Source organism: Canis lupus, chromosome 21 (genome assembly GCF_048164855.1).
Source record: "Canis lupus baileyi chromosome 21, mCanLup2.hap1, whole genome shotgun sequence".
In the NCBI taxonomy this organism is placed as follows: Eukaryota; Metazoa; Chordata; class Mammalia; order Carnivora; family Canidae; genus Canis; species Canis lupus.
This window is the reverse complement of record NC_132858.1, coordinates 45,947,422-45,972,743: the sequence shown is the minus strand read 5'-3', so window position 1 is coordinate 45,972,743 and position 25,322 is coordinate 45,947,422. Positions and strand designations below refer to the sequence as shown.

The window sequence follows — 25,322 nt, the reverse complement described above, 5'->3', positions numbered from 1 at the left end:
GAAACCAAAGGTGCCAAAAAGAACCAAATTCCCAACCATAAACTAATCCGAAATTTGATACTTAGAGAGAGAAAATTTGATGGAAGTCCACATTCCTCATTGGTTCACAGTCACTAATTTTGAGCCATTAAAATAACCTGGGACTAAAATCCTTAAAATACCAAACCATAATAAAGATACGACAAGCCTGATTTTTTGGACTCTGACTTTGGCATCTATTTTAGCTGAGCAAGATTAATTCATGACCTAGGAACTTTGTGAGCTTATGTTTATTTATAATATTCAATATTCCCATAAGCGCAAATGTTGCAAATGGAAGGTTGCATTTTGATAATGCCCATTTCTTCATTAAGATTTCATCATCCACCTACATTAGAAAGCCTCTCCTTACACTTTGTTGCTTCTGCTTTCACCTTGTTTATTCCTGCCTTATTTGCTTAATCTTGAGATCCTGACTCCCAGGCACTCTCAAATTTGAAACAAGTAAAGTTTGTGCATTAGTGTGTCCTGGGCATGCATAATTTATGAATGGCAGGTTTCTTGGCACAATTTAATGGTATGAGAGAGACTTTGTTTTAAACATTAAAGGGAAACTCAGGAAGTGGCAACACTAGGTGGGATATTAGGACATATGGTGTGTAAAAAAGTTTCGGTCAAGAGTTAATCAGTTCTTACATGGTCTACTTCTTAATCTATGGGCTGATGCTCTGGCCATAAGTAGCCCTGACATTTGACCACATTTGACCATTTGACAGAAAGTACTTTAAATTGTTCCTCCTGATAACTTAATTGAACTCTAATTAAAAAATAAAAATTCTTTCTAATTGCTAACATTCATATCAATGGGGAAAACAAACACCTTTGAGCAGATCACAACAAATTCATTTTCTCTTTGTTGGCCATCTTAATTGTATCATATTCAGGCCATTTTTCACCATAAAATTATTCCTTTGGCAGAGTCTTATGTAAATCATTTTATCAAATAGTGTTAGCAAATCTTTCATAGAAAAGTGAAAACTTTGTAGTACTGAAAGAACTCTTTCCAGCATAAAATGTGTCCAGCTCTTGTTATAGGCCCATGTAATTATAAAGGCTCAATATATGAGTCTGTTTTTCTCATTACACAGTATGATCTCAAATAATACAATTTCTGTTTAATAATTATAACTAAAAATGCCTAATAAGAACACAATAACCAAAATAAGACTTCCAAACGCCATCTTGTATTGGAGATGATCCAACCACTTCCCACTCAAACAAAACATGTATAACCTTTCTTTGCAGATGGCTAAACTGAAAAACTCATGGGATCATAACTCATGTCCTTAAATAAAACACAATAATTTTACATCCAGGTTTTTGATGAAAAAAACTAAGCAATGATTGCTCACGAGTGCCTCCAGAAGACCTGAATGGTCTCAAATCAATGCTAGGAAACAAGAACTGATAAAGTCCATGGCTTGAGTGAGCCTGGGATTCACAGACAACTTGAAACTTTGCTACCTACACGAGCCTTCCATCTCTCTGATAGTGGGAGCTGCTCAATACCACATTCACCAATGGGGGCATCTGAGCACTTCAGAGAACACTGGCCAGGGGATAGAGCCCTTTGTGGCCCATGGAGACAATGGGTTGGTTACCTTGTAGATTTTGCAATGGTAGAGTCATAATGCCTCCAGCTGCAGCTGCTGCTACCAGCCCTTGGATGTTGGTGAGATTCGCGGTAGGCAGTGTGAGGACCAGTCCTTGTTGTCCTCCTAGCTGTCCAGCCATGTTGAAGGGGATCAGGATGGGCTGGTTGAGGGCCGGTGTGCCCCCCGGCATCACGCCAGCGACAGCGGAGGCCAACTGTTGTGCTGTCAGAAGTGGCTACAAGGAAACAGATAATCCCAGCTCACTTTCCAGTGGAACCAAGACATGGCCTTTCAGAGCATTTTCTTCTAGGGCCCTAGGTCTTCTAGCAGGGTCAGAAGTTTCCTGAACAAGTAGCAAATAAACATGCTCTATTCCAGAATGAACCAGTAGGAAAAAAATGGAAATCCCATTTCATTTACATCTTTGGAAAATTTCATTTGCTTTGGATTTCTTTTGAGGAGCTCAAATACCTTTAAAAGTAATATCCTTACACTTATGTTATTCTTCCAATGAATTTCCGTTTGATCTTAACCTTACATATTTGAAATTCTTTGCTAATTTGTTCTGTGCTGTTCCAGAAAGAACTCATTGGCATCAGAGGATTGGGGGGTGGGGGGGTGGTGGTGATCCAAGTAGCAGTAAAATAATGTTTTTATTTATTAACTTAGCAAAAATAAAGTAAAAGGTTTACAGCATGCTGGTAGGTCTCTAGTGACATCATTATGTGGATTTAGGATGTATACACAATCATGAAGTCTTTTGGAAGGCAATTTGGAAATCTATATCAAGAGCTGCAGAAATATTCAACCTCTTTTGACTCAGAATATACTCCTGGGATATAGCCTGAAGATATCATTCAAAAAGACAAAAGATAAATGCATGAAAATATGCATTACATGTAAAAATATATAAATGTTGAAAAATATTTTGTTATAGTATTAAACCCAACAAGATATTATGCAGTCCTTAAAGTGGATCATTATTTTGACACTTCTTTAGAAAAATAGGAAATGTTTATAATATGAGAATACATGAAATAGACTGGATAATCATTAAGCAATGATAACAAAATCATTAAAATGCTAAAATTGTGTATGTATATTAAGAGTTCTGAAAAAAACTAGAGAAAACCAAAAATGCTTGAGGTGGATAAGTCAGAAAGCCTTTTAATGCTGTCTCTTGCTATTTTACTGTTCTTTGCTCAGTTCATGCAACTTTAGAAACACAGGTCTGTGTCCAATGTTTATCCAATAGCCATTGTTTGAGATAGAAAGGCAGCCTCATTGGTGGTGTGCGCTTTGGGCACTAGATATATATGAGCATGGATGTAGGCTCTTCACCAGGGTGACATAGGAGGGATTCCGGCCCTGGCCAGGCCAAACCAAATGACTGGAAGGGTCATTGGTCTTACAGTTCTCAATCCAGAACTTGCATAGCACCCTTTTGGGAACCATGAGAGACATAATGCCATGTCCATTCTTTCTTCTTTTCAATACAAAACTCTTATTGAACGGTTTCAACTTTTTTGTTCTAAGGAAGCATGATTCTAGAAAATAAAAGGTAATTAAATATAGGCACAATACAAAGCCCAGTAAATTCTAGCCAGGCACTATTCTTATATTGCTGTGTGTGTATTAATGCAGTTGGCCTACCAATGAGATACAGAGAGATTAGTAACTTCCCAAAGTCCTGTATCTGGTGGGTGTGGGGGGTTCATGTTAAGGCAGGCTGTTCCAGAGCCCATGGTTCACCCCTTTCTCCCTATGCCCTCTTAATACACGGAACAGATTCAGAGAATTGGGCCTGCTCTATTTGAAGATGAGGGGAGGAGGGCTGAACTCACTCTTTGGCTGTTGCTCACAGTTCCTTCTGGGGAAGCCTCTGATTAAGTCCTGGGACACCCATGCAGCCTGGTTTTAGACCACTCAGACTACACAGGTTTAGCTCTTAATGTATTGTTAGACTCTATTAAATTCACACAACGTAATTGCCGCTCTTTTAGAAAAAATAATCAAGTTACATTAAAGCACAAAAAACTATATTTTTTAGGAGTAAGTACAAAAGTGTAAACTGGTCCTCAACTCGCTGATGTTCTATCACTGTAGTGATATCGTGATAAGAGCGGAGGCAGATGGCTGATTCTCAGACCACACAGGTCACAGATCTGGGGGTTTGGGCATGTAGTATTTTTTAAAATTGAATTCTCAGGGTTAGAGCAGGGCATGCACTCTCTAGTTTGTCAGAGTGCCTACGACGTCTCACTGTCTGGGTCTGTCATGCACTTATCTGACGTGGAGGCATGAGTTTGTCACCCCTGGTGTGTTCCCACACATCCACATGCACATGCACACACATACAGACACACACAATGTCACAAGCATGAAATTAGAGAAGGCATAGCCGGAAGATGCCAGCTTCTGAGATTTCCAGTAGAACCCTCTCTGGGCTTCCAGGGATGAGCAGACCCCTCCCCACACTTTCTGTCCTTGAGGACCACAGCATCCATGCCCTGGGACAGACATTAGGACTTGAGACCACAGGGACACTGGAACAAAAGTGAAGGCCAACTCAAGCTCTAAACTTGAGTCTTGAATTGGTGAGCCCTAAAAGTGCTGAAAGTGATTCATTTGCAGGAAAAGCAATGAAGCAAAAGTGAGAGACAGGGTCACGTATCCACTTCTTTTCCCCAAAAAAGCAAGTGTGCTCCAAAAGCTTCCCACTAAATACCAGAGGTAAAACAACAGCAAAGAGCCCAACTCTTGTAATTGTGTTCTACATCTCCATATAACCACACCGGGCTGCAAAAAACATATATTGGACTTTAAAAAATAATGAATGTATTTCTTTATTAATGCAAGAGCTGCATGTGATGTACAGTATTGTCAAACCCAATAAGCTGAACTTGCATTAAAATTGCATTAACTTTTTTATATTAAATCACGTCTTGTATTTCAAAAATGGCTATAGTAAGGTTGAAATAACTTAATTTTCTTCACACTCCAGTCATTAAAGTTTTACTTTCTCGAAAACTGCATGGTAACCACCGGCACAATGGTAGTGGGTAAAAAAAAAAAAAAAAAAAGTTTCCAAATGATTAAAACCAACATTTCCTTTAAAAAAAGAGAAGTTCTGCAAACATTTTTTTTCCTTGATGATATTTAATAAATAATGCAGTCATACAGTTTCCCCTGCAAAAATTTATCACCATATTTGCTCTGTTGGAGTTGATTGGATTTAGCTCATTATTATTTATTTGGTTATTTATATGGTTAAAGCAGCTTAAATGCAGCCGAATGGAAAGCAGTTGAGAGATACTGACCTGAGGCCCAACCGGGAAAGGGGGGTGGGTCTGACTGGCCTGGTGTTGGTCAGGAGTGCCTGGGTCTGATAAAGCCGGGTTTCCTCTGGCCCCTGGAATTCAAAAGAGAAGTGCTCCCTTTAATATAAAATCCAGCCCAGGGAACTGCCCATGACCCCATTTTCCTGTGATGTCACATAACATTAAGGTACAGATGACACGCCGGAGTGCTTTATCAATAGCTCCAGCGCTCAAATCACTTGTCAACTGCATAAATTATGTTAACGAATATTCAGGATGGCCAGTCATTCTGGGACACAGAGGAGGCTGTGACAGGACAAATGACACCATCATCAGTCGCCCTAATAGGCTTGCATGATCCATCAGTTTGTGCGGTGTATGCCAACGCGCTGCGCGGGTGGGAAGTCGCATCCTTTATGCACAGGCGGGCAACAGCTAATCTAATTTCCCAAAGCCTGAGAACGCATGATCTCAGACATGACCGAGTACATCTATATTACCCCTTCCTAGGGCTCCATACCCTTAAGCCTCTTCTCCATACACAGGGCCGACACCAAATATTAGGAATTGTTTTCCTAAAGACAGCCTTTTTCCATGTCACTGTACATGATATCCTGGAAAGCATATGGATCTCCCAAAGCAAGTTTCCCTGGCGCTCCCTGAAGCAGTGGGAATCCCCCACTCACACCGGGGAGCCCCACTGTGCTATGTGAGGAGCACAGCTTACTTCCTGTGCTGGAATCCCGTCGGATGCCAAAGCACAAGAAGTGAAATCCCACCCAAACAGCAAGTCTTGCAAATCTTCTGAAACGGTGTAGTTTCTGTGTGTGTGCTTGCGTGCTTTGTTCCAGGACAGACTGGGGCAGGGAGCGTAGAGGCGGCAACCATAAACAGAGGAAGAGGTAAACATAAAAAATAAATAAATAGAGCCAGCTGCAGTTTTTGAGGGGTTTGACTCCGTAGCTTTTGTTTTCTTGGTGGTTGCAGTCCAATTCCAAGCCATCTTTAACGAGATCCTCTTTCCTGATGTTTGTCCTATGAATAGCAAGTGGAAGACAATTCAAACCCTGTTTACTGGCATGCCATGGACGACCAAGAAAAAAAAGATATGCTTCTGTCACGCTTATAAATTTTAAAGAAGGTATTATTGGCTCATTTAAAACACATTCTTCTATATATTCTCCAAAGGGACAGACTTATAAATAATGGAAATGTGGAAAAAAATATTTCAGCACATTAAACTACAAATAAAATTGACTGCTACACATTATTCAATTGACTTCTATCTCCACTGCGATGTGTCAATCATAACAGCATTTTATAATAGGATTAAGCAATAAATGTGCAAAGCCATTATGCAGAAATCTGAAAATCTGATTAATTTGTAATATTTTTTTGTGCAGAAAGTCAGGAATGGACATTGCTTGGGGAGTACTTACAAGCATTCTATTGAAATTTCTAAATTGATTTGGAACAAACTAATAAAAACACAGACTTGCTGACATTTTATAAAGTGAATTCTGTCAAAATATGTTTGGCATTTTAATGATTGCTGTCATTTAATAACAAGGGTAAGATGACCCATCAAAAGATGCCAACAATTTCCTCATAATGTGCACGAGACCTTCCTTCTAAATTTTTTATATGCGATTTACTCATTATGCTTGAGTAGCAGAGCACTTTAAACCGTGCTACTAGGCAGGGTGAATCTCGTATTTTCTGTTCTTGTATCACCAAGTCCAATTTTGCCTTAAAATTCTCAGCAAGGCTTTGTATGCTTTCACAGAGCAAAAACAGGTCTCAAAGTGATACTTTTGGTCGTTTAGATATATTCACCAATAGCTAAGAATCCGCTTTGGTTTAGTTTGTGAACACACTTTAAAATTTGGGGGTGGTTGCCCCCTACTCATTGGCCACGGATTTTTACACCAGACTGTGAAGAGAGCCTTACAATACACATGGAATGAGAAAACTCCTTCTATACAATTAAAACATAAATACATCTCAATTTCAAAAATTACTATGCTGTGCCAGGCCCTCCCACTTTGAATTTTTTTTTCATGTGAACCAGGCCCCCTTTTTTGAGCTCATTCTTAACACTATACCATTGTAAGATTTAGGCCCTGTCCCACACAGGTACTGTGTCGACAGGATCGTGTTGTTTGTTGCCTGTAATTTACACAGATCACATTTGTTTACAATTTATTCTTTGTTGCTGGAGGCCCTCAGCAGCACATGGCAGCTTGTTTTGAGGCTGGTTATTCTCAAAAACCATGTTCGGTGCAGTACGGGGCAATTCCACACAATTTCACGTGTAAAATGAAGTCTTTCACAGGCTTTAGAGGAGATTATGTATGCTCTCCTGCCTGGATCAAAAAGTAATGTTTCTTCTTAATGTGCATCTCCATTTTCCCCAAACACATGTATCATGCTTAACCTTGTAGGACCATAAACTAAATCTGTCTGGTCGGAAGGCAGCTCCCAAATCAGGGGCCTTCTCAGAGCCAGAGGGGGAAAGCCAGCAGTCAGAATGAATAAATGACGTCGGCTAAGGGTTTCCAAGAGATTTGGAGCAGCACGTAGCTGTGTGTTGGCAGAGACTTGGAGGTCACCTATTTCCATGGCCACGTGAAAACATAAACATAAACAGGCTGGGCGGCTTCCTCCTGACCAGGATCCTAGGAAACATGGTACCTCTCTGTAAATCAGGGCTGTCCAGAAAGCTCTCTGGGGCCTGTTCTGAGTGTTATAGGCTGTACTTCTCAGGCAGCGTCCCGGAGCCTCCGTGGAGCCGGGACAGTGTCTGTTCCACGTGCCCAGTCCCTGCGCGCTGGCAGGTCATTCACACTGACCGAATCTTCACTCAATGGAAATAGTGGTTTGGCTTTTCATTTGGGGTTGGAGGAATTCCCATAAGATGGGCATTGGCCTCCACTTGACTACTTACTATGGTTTCATACAAACCTTGGGAAACACCTTTAAATTATTAGCTTATTGGCAAATTCTACCTCGATTCCAAATTAGGCACTAAAGGCAGTTTGTTTTCCAGGTTAAAAGCAAGGGCTCTTTTACATTGCAAACCCTGCCTGGGTCTCAGTTACACCACTTAACTAGGTGTGTGAACTTGGACTTGCTTTCCAACTCCTTTATGCATCAGGTTAGTCTCTTAAAAGTTCGAGATGACAACAGGGCCTCCCTCCATAGGGTTGCTGTTGTATGGCTTCCATGAGCACATATATTTATAAATTTCGTAGGCTGGAGTCTGATTGCGCTAATTCTGTTGATTGCTATTACTTAATAAGATTCCATGTATTTTTAATATATTTAATATTATCTGATTTGCCCATGACACTCACCTGCCCCAAGTCCACTCAATGCATACTCCTGTCCCTCTCTCTGAGTGCGGTCCATGTTCCCTCCCATGCCACCCTAACTGCGTATTCTGTGTCATTTGACTAATGTATGGAACTGATCTGTAAGAGCCTACAAATCTATAGGTTTGCATGTATAATGCTTCTTTTAGCCCATGGTAATGTGATCAGGAAATACGACAAAATGATATTGGCAAACAGCTTCAAAATTCTCATCCACCAGGGCTTAGACCAGTAGTTCCTACTCAGATCTGAGAATCAGAGCCTTTCGTGGAGCTTCTGGAACACAGAGGTTCATGTCGCTCAGGAGGCTACTGATGGGACAGCTCAGGAGTGGCAGTGGCTCATGAATGTTCTATAAAACCCACTGGGGATTGAGGATGACGGAGGGGCAGCGGTGGGGTAGCTGGCACCTACACAACTTTGGATCTCCTTTGCACTGGGGAACCACACATGATTCATTCTGTGAATGGCAGATGAGATACCAGCTGGCACTGTCCCCTCGCCTTCCAAGTGTCTTCACCTGCAGCGTCCTTCCCTCTTAGGCTGGTTGACTTCTAGCTTGGTGATGAGAAGAACCATCTCAGAGGCATCAAATGTGTAATTAGGATTTGTTCACAGGTCACTCAAGGAGTGTGAAAACGGATTTTAAAGGGATTATAATATAAAATTTTAAATAGCTATATAATAGGAGTCAATTCTCTGTAGATACAGGGACCTCCTAGTGTAAGCCTGATAAGGAAAGGACAGATCATAAAAGGTGAGACCCTGAAAGACTGAGCAGGAGTTATGCTAAGACGCAATTTCTTTTTAATTGCTGAAATGCCGGCTTGTCAGAGTTCTGGTTCATTCCACACCATCTTTCCTGTGATGATCTCACATCTGAAACCTGCAAAGCTGCCTGCAGGCCCCTCTGCTCCAGAAGGATCAGACTATCTGCAGAACAGAGGGGGCGGGGCCCGCAGACCCTGTTCTCACCCTTCGGTGCCTCCCTCAAGGGATAGCCTTGAAAGTTCCACCCTCCCACCTGCTCAAGGTGGGAGCTCCTGAACAACCACCGCTGTGTTCCTTATATCAGGTTCACCTTCTCTTGCAAATTCTTCATCTCATTCTCATTCTTCTTCTTCTCTTCCTCTTCCATCCCTCCTCTCCCGCCCTTCCTCCTCTTCCTCTTCTTCATACAATGTGTTTTCATTAACTAAGGCAAATCAAAGCTTGACACCACCCAGTTCCTCTACAAGTAGAAAAGGTATGCAACCTAGTAGTGTACTAAATGCTCCCAGCCCCACCCGCCCATCCCCCAGCCCTTTTGGGACTTTTCTAAATAAGACATTTTAAGAAACAAATATAACATATTTAATCTTGAGAGAGTATACTCCTTTCTGGAGCCTTATCCCATTCCCTTTGCAGAAGAGGATATGAGGCCAGAATAGACTGAGAAGGAACCAGAATCGCAAATATGAATTGTTCATTCAGAATAAACCAACTCCACTTTCTCCCACGTGCTGAGCATCCCTCTCACGTTCAGAGCATAAGGTTCCTTTGTTAGTGACCAATGCATTTTTAACAAATGGGTCTCTTTAGAGATAGAATTTGGGTTTCTGTCCTCTATGCTTTGGCACAGACATAATCACATGAAGGTCACAGGGATCTTTCAGCTTCTTCTGGTATTTGGAACTTTCTTACCCACTACTGGAAGTTTTCACCAGCCTGTGGGGTGGTGCAAAGATTTCTTGCATCTAAAGATGGACAGTTGAATGCATTATTATTTCATGTTGGGTATGCAAAACCAGCCAAGCAGAGCAGAGGCCCCTCTAAATTATACTTTCCTTTCTTTCAATTTCTTCAACATTACTAAATGCCAAGGAGGGAGTGGATGTGTCTATAAAAATCTTTTTTGGCCACTTCCACTGTTTGCCACTGCTTTTGCCAGTTGGGATTTCTTTAGGATACTGGCCACACATGTATTTATGTATAGAACACTACCCTGACCCTTGGCGGAATTGAAGACTCTGGAGTAATAAGCTACTCTTGAAAATTAAATGTTCATTCATTCACATAAGGGTTTGTGTGTTTTTGCAAATCCTGTTGATAAGCAGTAATGACTTCACTCATTGAAGCCTGGAGAACAGAGGTCTGATGAAATTCATGTGAAAAATGAATTTCTTTATTCTCCTAGCAGGTGACTTCCCTGGCCTTTAGTGGAGGGAAATCTAGTTCTCTCTGAGGAAGGGACGAAGGTGCTCAGTGGTCTTCAATGCTGATATTTATTTACAGGCTGCACATATGTATGAAAAGTCAAAGGGAGATTTGAGATATCTAGATAAAATATAACAAGATATCTTGATTTGGACTCAATTATCTGAAGACGTTTTTGTAACATCTACCAGAATTATTCAAAAGTTGTTTCTGTTCTACATGTAGACTTTGTCTATGTATGCTGTAGAATAAAGACATTTTTTCCTTTCTCAGAATTTACTAAATCTCTTTCTGGTCTTCCTGCAACAGTTTTTTTAACCATTTGTTTTCACATCCACCTAATAAGAGCAGAGCTGAACTCCTGTGATAACTAGGCCAGTAAAGGACTCTACTCCTGTAAATGCTTCCTCCCGGAAAAGAAATGAAAAAAAAAAGAGTCACAAACACACGTAAGCAAAATTCCATGACATACTATTGGCATATAGAGAGCTTTGGGGTATGGATTATTCCTTGAGTACTGCTATATCCACAAAAATATAAGTTCTTCTGGGGCAAAGATTCTTTCTAAATCAACTTTGCATCTCCTGAAAGCCAGCTCTTTAGCATGTACTGTATGTACATACATATATATGCATGTATGTGTAGTTATGAAAATATGCATGAATGTTGGTGTTTATGTGTGTCGCAGTGAGTTGGTATTTTTAAAATGATGGAGATATGTATCAAAGTGAACTGAAATCATTTAGACACAGATTTTAAACCACCTGAAAATGGTTCACCTAATTTTTAAGTCAACACTGTTTTCAACTGAAGGATGAACTCTTTGCTCTCAACTGATAGATAGGACTCTGGTACAGCCCATGGACAACAAAGTCAAGTATACCCTATGCTTTCATGCCTATCTATGGAGCCTCCTCCTTTCATGCATCATCCATGCTTAACCCTACACCAGGGCCTGCTACAAAATTTGTGGGGCTCAGTGCAAAATAAAAATGCAGGTTCCTGGCATGAGACTGGGAAGTCAATCTCCTCTTTCCCAAGGCTGCTGTTCTAATCCATGGCATGTGGGTAGACCCACCAGATTGCAACCATCCCTGCTGGGATGAGCAAAACCCCTGGATCAGGGGTAGGTGAGAAGCCTCCACTAGTTGTACACTGAGCATATGACCCTCTCCGCCCCTGACCCAGTTCCCCCCCAGGAAAGGCAGAAAGAAGTGAGCAATGGCCACGGTCGGCCTCCACGGTTCTTGGAATGCCAGGGTCAGGGAGCAGGTCCTGGGGAGGTCAAGAGGCAGTGGCTGGACTGCCCAAGGCTCTAAGCCCCCATCCACTCATATACTTTTGTTCTCCCATCAGACTTTACTTAGAAGACACAATTTCAAAGGAAATTATTAAAAGTTGCAAGACAGTGGCCTCAGAGCACTTGTCTCCACTTCAGGGAGACCTGTGTGCCTACACTGGCTGCCAGGCCCTGCTCACTGTCAGCTCCCGTTGAAAATTTTGGGGTCACTAGTTTTCTCTCAAGGGACTTCCCAACAAAGGGTCCTCAAATTTTGAAAGTTGCACCTAAAGCTACACCAGGAAGCCATTTTTCCAACTCAGTACATATTTTTCAGAATAATATTTGTGTCTGCAGAGGAATTTAGATACGGTCTTTTTCCCCAACAAGAAATTGAACTTACCAATCATCAGTGCATCTATTAGATATCCCTACCAATGCCCACAGAAATATGCCATGGGTAGAAAATTAAGATAAAACATTGCTTTGTCTTCTATAACTTCTCAGTTCCCTAGGGGGAGGACAGGGCATGAATCCCTCAAAAGGGAAACCATGTAGAACATGTTACCTATCTTTCATTTTTAAACCTAGCTTTTTAAATGAGTACTTTCTCTTACAAAAAACAAAAAAACAAAACAAAAAAAAAACACCTCTCTCTTCTGACTGGCTATTGGACCATCACCAAGCTTGCCAGCAAGTGGACATGATCTAAATACTCCAGGGCAATATAAGTAGCCTATTGATTTAAGTTCTCCCACATTAGCTACTTATGGTTCAACATGCAAGAATGACTAAGAACTGACTTTAAATATGCTTGAAAAATGATCAAAGCAGTTAAAGAATCTGCTTTAAAATTTTGGTACACACACCAGTGAAAAGTGTGTGTGTGTGTGTGTGTGTGCGTGTGTACATGCATGTGTGTGCATGTGTGTTTGGAGTGGGAAGATGAGGCCAAAACCAGTGAAGCTAGTCCACTTTTTCTCACCTAACCCCTGTGCTGTAGCACTGCGGCATTCAAGTGGTATGGGGTGGAAGTCGTTGTAGTTCTTATAATATCCCATCCTCTAGCCTCTTCTAGCGATATTCAGGTTTGTTTTCGAATATCTGCAAGCCTCTCCTTGCGGCCTACAGACTTGGGGGGCTGGTCCATCAAAAGTCTCATTAGGAGATTTTTAAACTTTTCTAGTTTATCAAAGCTCTTAGCTGAGCAGTCCGACACAGAAACCTGGAAACTCAAGCTTGAAAGGGAAGAAGGGTGTCATATAGAAATTGCTATGCCCCAGATCCTGGCTCAGACCAAAAGTTTCATGGAAACTGCAGTGGTGGATCATCCCCCTCTTCTCCTCCAGGACCATAGATGCCTTCCAGGGACCTGAACACTGTGCGCGCACACACACACACACACACGCACGCACCTTCAGCTGCAGGGAGGCTGCTGATCTGATGTTCAGAACATGCTTTAATCATAAGTTACAACAGAATAATTAATTATTTCAACTGGAGATGGTGGCCTCTGGGTACAGTCGCTTCTGATCAAATACACGTGGTACAAGATCTCAGAGACCACCACTCCACCAGTGTAGAAACTGTGGTCTTCCATCCACCTGCAGTGGCTGCATTTGTGATGGCAAAGATCAGCTGGTTGGATAATCACAGACCACTGACTTTCCCAGACTCTGAGATGTCACAGAGCAGTCAAATTAAAGGAGCACGTTAATAACTGTGTGAATAGAAAGATCTTAGCATTTAATTTTGCCAAGCAAAAATAGCTTCAAAAACTGCAATGAACTGTCATTATCAGACAACAAAGGCATTTTAATGTCCCTCTCTGACCCCAAAGGTGTATTTACATTTATTTTTTAAAAGATTTTATTTATTTGAGAGAGAGAGAGAGAGTGCACAGGCGAGCACAGGCAGGGGGCAGGAAGGACAGAGGGAGAGGGAGAATCAGGCTTCCCACTGAGCAGGGATCCTGAAGAGGGGTTCCATTCCAGGATCCCAGGATCATGACCTGCGGGCAAGACAGACACTTAAATTGACTGAGCCACCCAGGCACACCATGGGTGTGTTTATATTTAAAGACAATCCTTTAAAAAGAAAAATATTTAGCCTAATGAAAAATTCACTACATTGGACTATTTTTTTCATTTTCTCTTTGAATAGTGTCTATTTCGTGTTAGGGGACACTGGTCTGTCACAGAGTATTGGGGAGCTTCTCGTTGGCATGGCAGGGTTTAAGGAATCAGCATCCCACTACCTATCCTCCTCCAGAAACAAAATATGTCTGACAAATGCTCTAAAAATGTTTCTTCTTGAAATAACTAATCATTCATTTCCCTCAATCCTTATTTTTAAAGACATTGATACAATTTTCTTTCCATAAAGTTCTATGTGCTAAGTAAATACATTTATTTCTTTATTTATATATTTATCAACCCTTACAATAATCCTAAATGTAAGTTTATGATTATTATGTCCATGTAACAGGAAACTAAACTTTATAGCGGTTAACTCACTATTGTATAACAAGTAGATGACAGAGAGGTGGCCATCTCCCAGGCCATCTGGTCAATGGAAGGCCCATGTCTTTGTCAGCTAGACTATCTACTGCTCAAATACTTTATAATAGCTAGCATTTACTGAATTCTTAGTGAGAGCCCAGACATTTTGCTCAGTATTTTATATACATTTTCTCACTTAATCTCCATAGAAGCCCTGTATTATCAGGATGATCATTCCTATTTTACAGATGTGTAACCTAAGGTTTAGACAGGTTAAATAACTCACCTGTGGTCACACCATTAATGAGCAGTAGCATCAGGATTTTAACCCAGTTCTATTAGACTCCAAGGCTACACTACCCTATACATCAAATGCAAATGTTTTAGGGAGGCAGAATACAATAGATCCCCAGTGCCATGATAGAAACCATGTTTTTCAGGTATTTTCCTAGTGGAACTTGGCTTCTGGAGACCTCTATGTTCCAGGTCTGGGAAAGTGGGTGATGAATGGTGCATGATGGGAGGAGGGTGAAGGCTGGGTCCCACCAGACATAAGCTTTATTCTGTGCCCCATTTTTTTCCCAAACTCTGACAAATTCCTAAGAGACAAACACCCCCATCTTCCTTAAAATAATGTTCTTAATAAGCTAGCTATGCAACAGCTGCATTCTTAGGGTCTCCATTCTCAAGGCACGATCTCTGGGCCAGCAGCATCAGCATCGACAGGGACCTTGTTAGAAAGACACATCTGTAGGTCCCTGTCCATCCAGGTTTGAGGTCCACCGAACTACAATCTGCATTGTGACAAAATCCCCAGTTAATTCACACCCACAGTAAAGCGTGAGAAGTACTGGTTTTGAGTTTTTAAGTCCTTCCTGCCTTCCCTACAGTCCCTTCCTTCTTTTCTTCTTCTTCCTCTCTTGACCCCTCATCCCTTCCTCCCTTCCTCCCTCCCTCCCTCCCTCCCTCCCTCCCTCCCTTCCTTCCTTCCTTCCTTCCTTCCTTCCTTCCTTCCTTCCTTCCTTCCTTCTTTCCTCTCTTGTCCCCTCATCCCTTCCTTCCTTCCTTCCTTCCTTCCTTCCTTCCTTCCTTCCTTCCTTCCTTCCTTCTTTCCTCTCTTGTCCCCTCATCCCTTCCTTCCTTCCTTCCTTCCTTCCTTCCTTCCTTCCTTCCTTCCTTCCTCCCTTCCTTCCTTTCTTCCTTCCTTCCTTCCTTTACTTGGGTGGCATTTAAACACAAATATACCCCAAACACCTAACTTTCGTCAGACACTCTCAGGGAGACTGTTATATCCTATTTCACAGAAGTCAGGGCAGGGACATGTGGGGACGTAGCAGAAGACACTCAAGAGGACTACTCTGTCACAGTAATAACCCTCGACAACTCCTCACCCCCCCCCCCCCCCCGCAACCCATGGGAGGCCTTCCAGCAGAGAAGTTCACAGCAGGAAGAGCAGGTGTTACATTCTTAAAGGGAAGCATATTTATCCTTTTTAAAATACAACAAAACTGATGCCAAATGTAGCCCAATATTCTTGCTCTGTGATTTATGGCAATTTTCCTGACACTTTCCCCTTCCGTACCCACATCTTCGCTTTTCCATTTGCGAGGATCCATGAAGATAAGAGTCTGGCCTATCCATTTCAGTTATTTACTCTCCGAACACCACATTCTTTGCAAAAGAAGCCCGAGCACCACTTTAAAAGAGGGGAAATAAAAATTTTAAATCTCTTAAAGCTGAAATAAAACCGCATTTCTACAGATCCTCCAAAAGGGTAGCATTTGCGATCACTCTTCCGTGCAACTCAAGATTGGTGGAAGTGGGGTCATGCAGAACTCAGCAAAGCACAGGAAGGAGGAACTCCCAGAGGAAGTGCATCACGTGCAATTGTAGAGTCACCCCTAGTTAGCAACCCCTCATGGTAACGGAGCCTCTGTGACAAAACTGCGGGAAGAGACGGTTGTTGCACAGCTCATGGTGAACAAGGTACTATGTGCTACCAAACCTTCTTCGGAGAAGGGGTAACAAGACCTTGCAACTATAATATGATTAAGTGGATCCAGAATAGAAAATGCAAATTCATGTCCCATCAATAGATCGTTGGTTAGATGTTTTTCCCTCCTGACAGTTGGTTATAAAAAACCAAGCAGCCAAACATCTAGTCCGATTTATGTGTCCATGACCATTTTTCTCTCACTTAGTCTATTTATCTCTTAGCATTACTGTAATTGAAAGAGTATCTATTGCTAAAGGATGCTATTAACTTAAGTGCATTCATAGAGTGTTATATCACTAATAGACTTAGGTCATATTGTTTTATCCTTTTAGCAAAGCATTATTTTGTTGTCCTCTTGTTCTGAAGATTTTGTTTCACTTACAGTCAAATAGAACAAAAGCTTCATAGAACTTGTTCAGACTGTTCTTTATCATTATTTTCACTCCATTACATGACAGTATCAAATGCGTGGCAATTTCTATTTGTTATGTTAACTTCTTTGGGGATCTGTATCAGAGCTCATAATGTAAAAAATGTGCCTCCCAAACATGACTCGGATTTAGATAAGAACTGTAAGGTTCTAAGTCCAAATACTTTTAAGATCTACTTGTTGAAATTACATTTGATTTGAGAACAGTTATGGTCAGAACTGAAATAAGAAACAGAGGAAACTGCTGGCTATAATTGTGAAAAGGAGAAATAGTGAAAGAAAACATGTGCCGTCATTTGAAAATATATACAGGATTTCTTCAAATCCAGGATACTACTGATGTATAACTCATGAGTATTTTATGTGTCACCAAGAAAGAAAAAAGCTCCCAATTAAACCATGACACACCACTGATTATAATCCACATCCCAATTTTTATTCCTAAATCTTCCTTTTAATATATCATACTAAAATATGGGGGAGAAGTTGTGTTTCTCCAAATGAATTAAATACATTAGTACTCATTGGCTTTATATAAGTCTGGGCACATGCCATCGAATAAACTGGAAATTTCACATACAATCTTTAAATATCCTCAAAATTTGGTGGGTTAGAATTTATGAGTGGAATATGGTAGTTGGATAAAATTCCTTATTTAGAATCAACAAATTAAATCAAGAAGGGATCCCAGGAAGATTCTAGCAAAAGATAACAGTCATAAGGCATCAGGCAAGAGTCTGGCAACATACTAAGATATTCTACATGTCATCTCCTTCAGTCCTCATACCAACCCCATGGTATTAGAATTTAGGCTCTGAAAATTTGAGTAATTGGTCCAAACCCACAAAACAAGAAAAGAATGAGGAGAAGCTGGGATTCAAACTCTTATCTGGTCAAGTTTTTGTGTATTTTAAACCCGAACCTGTATCGTAAGCAACTCTTTGGCTATATGCTAATCTAAGAATGTATATAATGATGAGTGTTTAGATATGTCAGTGCTTCAGCAAAGACCACCGTGTAGTTGAACTAATTTTGATTTACAGACTCATTGGAAGGAGGGACAATGCTCACCATGGAAGCTGAGAGGCATCATGGTAGGAAGGTGTTAAAAGGATGGCTCAGAGGCTTTGGGCTTATGTCAGATGATTTGGGAAGGTTCAGGGAAGTGGGACTTTGCTCCAGATTGGAAGTGGTGGCAATTTTATGATTGAGTGTTTTCACAAGTCTTGAAAAAGATGGGAAAGACAAAGTTGTCATTGGTAGGAGCACAGTATTGACTCACTATAGCCAGAATGGGTGAGGATTTGGTCATTTTGTAGTCTGGACAATGTTCTCGTATTTGTCTGTCTTCAGACATGATTATGGGGTGATCTTGGTTTTGTCCTGACCCATCATGGTCAGAGTGGTCCTGTTCTATGTTGTTATTCTGTGAAATTGTTTGTGGTCAGGAGGTGACTGCCAGACCAGCTCTTGGATGCTGGGGTTGCTTTTTTCTTCCTCAGTTGAAAAATATTACTTTCATTTTGAGGATGGATCCCAAATCAGGTACAGGATGTGGATGATGCTGTCTAATGCTAATTATAAAATTTTTGTTCAGGAGAAATGTTTGGGGAGGAGGGCTTTCTCCCAGAAGTGTCTGCTCAAAGCAGAACATCTGACAAGTTTCTGATTGGCCTGTCTGACAGTTTCATCTCTGGGGGGGGGTGGGGTGGGGGGCGGAAGTTAGGAAGCAGGAAGTGGTATTTTTAGTCTAGACTGAATTCTGAGCAACAGGGCTATGCTGAGGTAACATGATCCTTGGGATACTAGGACTGCATTTCTAAATAATTTTTTTAATTTATTTATGATAGTCACACACACAGAGAGAGAGAGAGAGAGAGAGAGAGAGAGGCAGAGACATAGGCAGAGGGAGAAGCAGGCTCCATGCACCGGGAGCCCGACGTGGGACTCGATCCTGGGTCTCCAGGATCGCGCCCCGGGCCAAAGGCAGGCGCCAAACCTCTGTGCCACCCAGGGATCCCTAGGACTATATTTCTAGATGGTTTATTTGTCAAGAACAGAAATGTGGAGCAGAGTCAGATGTGTATAGAAAAACCAGATTCTGAAAAATGCAAGAATGATGCCCTACGTAGAACTCATAAAAAGAAGGAAACAGGTGTCTTTAAAAATAATATCCTGACAACTCAGTGTGGCATCAGAATGACTTATGTTTTTAGCTTTGCCTCACATGTGCCATCGGTGTGACTTTGGGTAAATCACTCAACCTCTCCGATTTTAAGTTTCTCCAACTTTAAAATGGGGTAGTAGTAGCACCTGTATTACAGTTATGAAAGTGAAAACAGAATATTGAATAGAAAGAGCCTAGCACAATAGTAAATACTCAACAATGTTAGCTGTTAAGGTCAGTTATTATTGGAGTATTGTTACAAATGATCTAGATAAAGAAGGAAAGGAAAACGTGTGTGACCACGAAGCACACCCTTTATTGAGGAGATGTAAAATCAGACACATGCAGCCAATGTTTAAGAATGAATTCAGGAATGGGAAAAATAGCACAGGAAGAGTAGAGAACGAGAATTCTTTCTAAATCTAAACTGTTACATCTAAAATCTCCTTTGAGATCCTGTCCAGTATTTCTCAACAGCACACCTCCCACAGGTCCCCCAAAATTCAGCGCCTCCTCTCTCAAAAGCTCCAGTTCCTCCCAACTGCACGATTCCCACTCATGTTCGCCCTTCTAATCACACATGCTCACATGCTCAAAAAACAAATCTCTACATTCCCTCTGCCTGCTGAGCCCCGGGGAGGGATGTAACGGGGCCACGAGAGCCTGATGATGGGGAGCACAGGCTCTGAAATCAGATTGCTCATCTCTACCACTGACGAGATGTGGCACCTCAAGCAAGTTGTTTAATCTTGCCCGGCTCAGTTTCATCATCTGTAAAATTGAAATAAAAATGGTACCTCCTTCAGAAAGGGAGGATTAAGTACACTAATCCACCCAAGGAAGTTGCATAATCACCTTTTCTGGCGCCTAGTAGGCACTCAGTGAATGTGAGCTTGCTCCTCTTTACCATTGCAAGAGGCAGGCCCTGGGGGGCCCGCTGCTGGGCTCATCGCCCTTCACAGAGCAGCAGCCAGCACTCCCTTAATGTGGGGAACCTGGTCACAGCTGTGGGATCTGACAACATGCTGAACATTGCTCAAACAAGGTCAACACCTCGAGGGCAGAGTAGAGCCCACAGGTGGGAAAGGAACACAGAGGCAGGAAGGAGCAGCCCCTGACAGCAAATTCCCCTCGTGGTTTTTGCAAAGGCTCCATGGGCAGCAGGATGGCAGGCACTGCTCATGGTACAGATGCAAGGGAGACAGAACTCAGGACAGGAGTACCTGCAGTCACGTGGGACCCGTCATGGAAAAGAATGAAAGATATTATACATCTGGAGCCAAGGGCATGATTTTCAGGGCACTATCTGACAGGGATGGCTTTGGCCAAAAACTGGTTCAGATTTACCTAGGAGTCTACACACAAGTTGGGGTGGTGTCGGAATGTGAGTCCAAACCAGAACTTGGCTCCAAATTGGGTACATAAGCACAGGTGTGTGCACACAGGTGGACTCAGAAAATAAAGTCCAAATAAATATATAAGGACCAGGTAGACCAAGCCACCAAGGAGGTGGCAAGAGCCTTCATGGGTAAGCAAGTGGCAGATGATTGCTTAGCACCCAGCTTGGATGCCGTTTGCATTTTCTACTTTATTTTATTTTATTACTTGATTTTATCAGGGTAAGAACACTTTACATGAGATCTGCCCTCTTTAATAAATTTTTAAGTGCACGATATAGTATTGTTAACTATAGGCACAATATTGTGTTTACAGAATTTATTCATCTTTTTTTATTTTTTTATTTTTTATTTATTTTTTTTTAATTTTTATTTATTTGTGATAGTCACAGAGAGAGAGAGAGAGAGAGAGAATGAGGCAGAGACACAGGCAGAGGGAGAAGCAGGCTCCATGCACCGGGAGCCCGACGTGGAATTCGATCCCGGGTCTCCAGGATCGCGCCCTGGGCCAAAGGCAGGCGCCAAACCGCTGCGCCACCCAGGGATCCCTCATCTTTTTTTAAAAAAGATTTTATTTATTTATTCATGACAGACACAGAGACAGAGGCAGAGACATAGGCAGAGGGAGAAGTAGGTTCCCTGAAGGGGAGCCTGATGCAGGACTCGATCCCAGGACCCCAGGATCACTGGATCATATCCCGTTGTTGAGCTGAAGGCAGATGCTCAACCACTGAGCTACTTAGGCATCCCCCGAATTTATTCATCTTATTTACCTAGAACATTATACCCATCCAACAGCAACTCTCCTCTTCTTCTCTGCAGCTCCTGGCAACCACCACCCTACTGTCTGTTTTTTGAGTTTGACTATTTTAGGTACTTCACAGAAGTGGAATCATGCAGTATTTGCCTATGACTGGCTTCTAGCCTAATGTCCTTCAGGGTCACCCATGTTGTATATGGCAACATTTCTTTCTTTTTTGAGGTTGAATAGTATTCAATTTTATGTAAACACATTTTCATTATTCATTCATCCACGGCTGGACATTTAGGTTGTTTCCGTATCTTGGCTATTGTGGACAATGAGTTATCATCTGACACCTGTTAGGTTAGCTATTACCAAAAAGGAAAAAAAAAAGATTTAAAAATGTTGGGGAGGATGTGGAGAAACTGGAACCCTTGTACGCTATTGGTGTGAATGTAAAATGGTACAGCTTCAGAGAAAATAGTAAAAAAATCCCTCTTCTCAAAATTAAAAATAGAACTGCCATCTGATCCAACAATCTCAATTCTGGGTACGTTCCCAAAAGAATTGAAATCAGGATCTCAAAGAGATCCTGTCCTATGTTTATTGCAGTATTATTCACAATAGCCAAGATATGCTAGCATTTTGTTGCAGGTACCCTTTTATCTGTACTTGGTCTCTGACCCTTGCTCTGTGGGGGAGCTGTTCTTGGGGGAACTCCAAGAACCTGGCCAACACCTGTGTCTGAGTTCCAAGATCACAACCAAATGTGAATGCAACCACCTCATCCGAAAATGGTGATGCTAAACAACCCTTTGATTATTCATGGTTCATGATATTAAGTTTTTGCTAGGTGGGGGGTATTTTGCAAGATGCTAGGGACACATAAAAAGGATACTGTATCATCCCACTTCTCACTGTTTAATTAATTCACTCATTCTCTTTTTTTTTTTAATTTTATTTATTTATTTGAGACACACAGAGAGAGAGATAGAGAGAGGCAGAGACACAGGGAGAGGGAGAAGCAGGCTCCATGCAGGGAGCCTGACGTGGGACTCGATCCCGGGTCTCCAGGATCACACCCTGGGCTGCATGTGGCGCTAAACCACTGCGCTACCGGGGCTGCCCAATTCACTCATTCTCAATAAATATTTACTGAATGATGACCAGGCATGATTCCCAGGCCTTTGGGGCTTACAGCTAGCATGGAAGCTATGCATTAGACTACTAGTTAAATAAAGAATTTTTTCAGGAGGTCCCCTGAACCAGGCTCTAGGGAACTGTAGGGAACGAGGAGCAGTCCCTGGATATTCCTATTTCCACTGGTTGCCCTGTCAAGAGAAGACATTTGGGAATACTTGATCCTATTCCTATCAAACTTTCTTTGAGATGTGTCCTTCCTGTTAAAAAAACCTAAAGCCTGGAAGAAAAGAAATACAAAGCCTGGAATATAATCATAATGTCTTGTATGATTGAAAAGGAAGTTTAAAGACCTGGATCCTTTAAACCAACCATCTCCAGTGACAGCTTTCCAGTGCTGGCAAAAGGAGTAACAGTTCAGTGGCTCTGTGGGGGATCTGATTACCCCCCAAGATTATTTTCTGAATATTTTAGCTGGGCCAAGACTCCTGTCCTCATTTCATTCTTGCTCCTTTGCCTGGAATCCTTTCTTCTCTGTAGCCTATTGCAATGCTGTTCTAATGACCGCAGGCAGGTGTGTGAGGGCCCATCTGCAACTTCCTTAGGTAACAATGGATAAACATCAGCTCGAGAAACCCCAGGTCTATATTATTTATGAAGCAGCAATTCTCCTGTAAATAACCCAGTTGTTAAAATGATATGTATCTATGTAATTGAGTCTTCTGTATACAAATAAATAAGACTTTATTGCAATGTCAGAAGTTAACAGACCAGTCAATAAAATCAATAACTCACTTTTTCTTGCTTATATATCTAACTTTTCTCCACCTTTCCTATGTCCTCTGTTTGTTCTGGTTACATATTACCGCTCACAGGAAAATACAGCTCTCTGCTCTGCTTATTAAGTGGTAGGTGGAGGGGAGGTGGCAAACAAAGGGAAAAAGAAAATCTGAGACCTTCTACACATGCAGTGTTTCGGGTTTCATGTGTATTTATTTAAGGATACTAAAGAGTGCAGATAGTTCTAAGAGGAGTGCCCTACTGAGGGCACAAGTAAATCAGGTCACAGCCAAAGTCTTGGTGACTGTCCAAGCCAGTATTGCTATGTCCCCTACCTGCTGTCAAAACAGCCCTGCTGGATCAGAACTGCACTCTTTTGCAACCATGGCTAAAGTTCCTGTCAGCATTTCCCTTGTAAATCCCCAGTTTTGAGAAGTTGGTATTCAGCTGGAAAAATCTGTTCTGCATAAACCTTAGCATGTACTATCTCTGAAGTAGGGAAGAGGTTATCTGGAGTTGGTAGCTTATTTTTTAAAGCAATTTGCTTAATTGATTTGGCCGTTGTTGAGCTCACTAAAAGAGCTTAGAAGGGCTGCTTGATATTTTTTTTGTGTGTTACTTTAAAAATCCAATTAAACAAATTGGCATTGATCCAAATTTTCTGCACCTGAGGGGGGAAAGATAACCAAAATGAAGAAAAAGAAAAATTAATGGATGGGGGTCACTCTAATCTTCATGATGGTTCTATTGCTGTGCAAATAAGTCTATGATTTAGTGGCCCATTTGCATGGACCAGTTTGTCCTCTCCCATGGTCTAGAGAGATATATGAAATTGTCCCTCATCTATCAGAACAGGACTGGGACTCTGGAGAAAGGAGGCCCCTGGCATATATAAGACTTGATGGGAGAATGTAGGTGTCATCCTGGACTTACAGCCTTTTATCAGGTTGGTTGGAATCCTACAGTCTTAGTGGTTTTATATTAAGAAGATGGTAGTGTTCATACTTTGGCTTGGAGCATGAAATAATAATTCAGATTTGCATAGCATATTCTGTATTATAATAATAAGGAATTATCTTCATCATGGTGGATGATGAATAGCACTGCCAATTTTTAAATTTACTTTTTGGCAAGGTAGGAGAAGGTAGTTATAGGAAAAGGTAGTCTACAAGAACTCTTGGCATCCTCGGGGCCAAGAAAATGTGGAATTATCAGTCTAGACAATAATGTTAATGGCTGCCAAGCCAGGTTACAGAACCCATGATTTTCCTCACTGTATTTTTCCTGTAGTAAAAAATTCAAGTTTGAGTATAATGCGTACAAAGTGTCTGTGGACATGTTGATACGGCCAGATGCTCAAGAAAGAGGGTCTAAGTGTATACATGAGCTCAGGAACAATCAACAACATAAAACCATAGAGCCGATAACTCCCAGGACAAGTGCGTTAGAAGAGCAGTGACTTAAAGGTGCAATTTTGGGGAACAGCAACAATTTGTGATTGCAGCAGGGAAGAAGAGCCCAGGAGTCAACCAAGGGGAGAACGCAGGGTTCCAAGTCATTTAGTGGCCAGGGAAGGAAAGACTTCCTTCCTTCAAGGCAGAGGATGGTGCCTTGATCATCCCAAATGCTTTGTGGGGTAATAAGAGAAGAGAAAGACATCTACTAGACTTATAAATACTTTTTTTTTGTAAAATACGTTAACACATACTAGCTATTTAAAATATTATTTAGAAGAATAGATGCTAACATGAGCACTTTCATTGGAATACTGGAGATTTAAGGCTGCCTTTCAGCGAGTGGAGGGATGGACAGGAAGTGAAATAGACTATGTGTTTAAATAGACAGAACTATCTAACAGATCGGTGATTTTCAAAATGTAGCGTATAGTTTTAGTGGGATGTGAAATAAGTTTAGTGAGTTGCAATCAGCATTTAAAAAAAAACCACAATAGTAAAGAATATAATAGAATAGAGTAGAATAAGACAGAAATAAATGTTTGGCACATATTAAGGGCAAGTATGATTTTAAGAAAATCTAGCCTTGATTTCATTTATGTGTGTAACAAGTCCTAAAATGAAATGTGTTGCATTTTGTACTGTAAAATCGAAGTTAAAAAATTTGAAATCTTCTGGATTAAAAAACAAAAAAGTTTGGAGTGAAGTGTTTTTTTTTTTTTTTTGAGTGCTTAAAGAAGGTAGAGACTAAAGCCTTTTATAATCTGAGTACAAGGAGGTAGTTAAAAAGAAGAGATCAAAAAAATTAGTAGGAAAGTTGGTACTTGTAATGAAATAAGGACCTCATGGAAATGGGAGGGAGGGATGGACTCAGAGCTCATGCCTGGTGCTGGCTTTGAACAAGCAGCGGGA

At 41.3% G+C, this 25,322-nt stretch overlaps 1 protein-coding gene across 4 annotated transcripts in view; it reads right to left on the bottom strand.

Moving 5' to 3' along the window:
- Positions 1-25,322, bottom strand: part of POU6F2 (POU class 6 homeobox 2) — a 476,258-nt gene that overhangs the window by 251,295 nt on the left and 199,641 nt on the right. For all 4 annotated transcript variants that reach the window (XM_072791624.1, XM_072791626.1, XM_072791628.1 and 1 more), the window contains 2 exons: positions 4,955-5,046; positions 1,641-1,869 (listed from right to left, as the gene is read on the bottom strand). In XM_072791624.1, the coding sequence (XP_072647725.1) occupies positions 1,641-1,869; positions 4,955-5,046 (321 nt within the window). The remainder of the gene's footprint in view (positions 1-1,640; positions 1,870-4,954; positions 5,047-25,322) is intronic.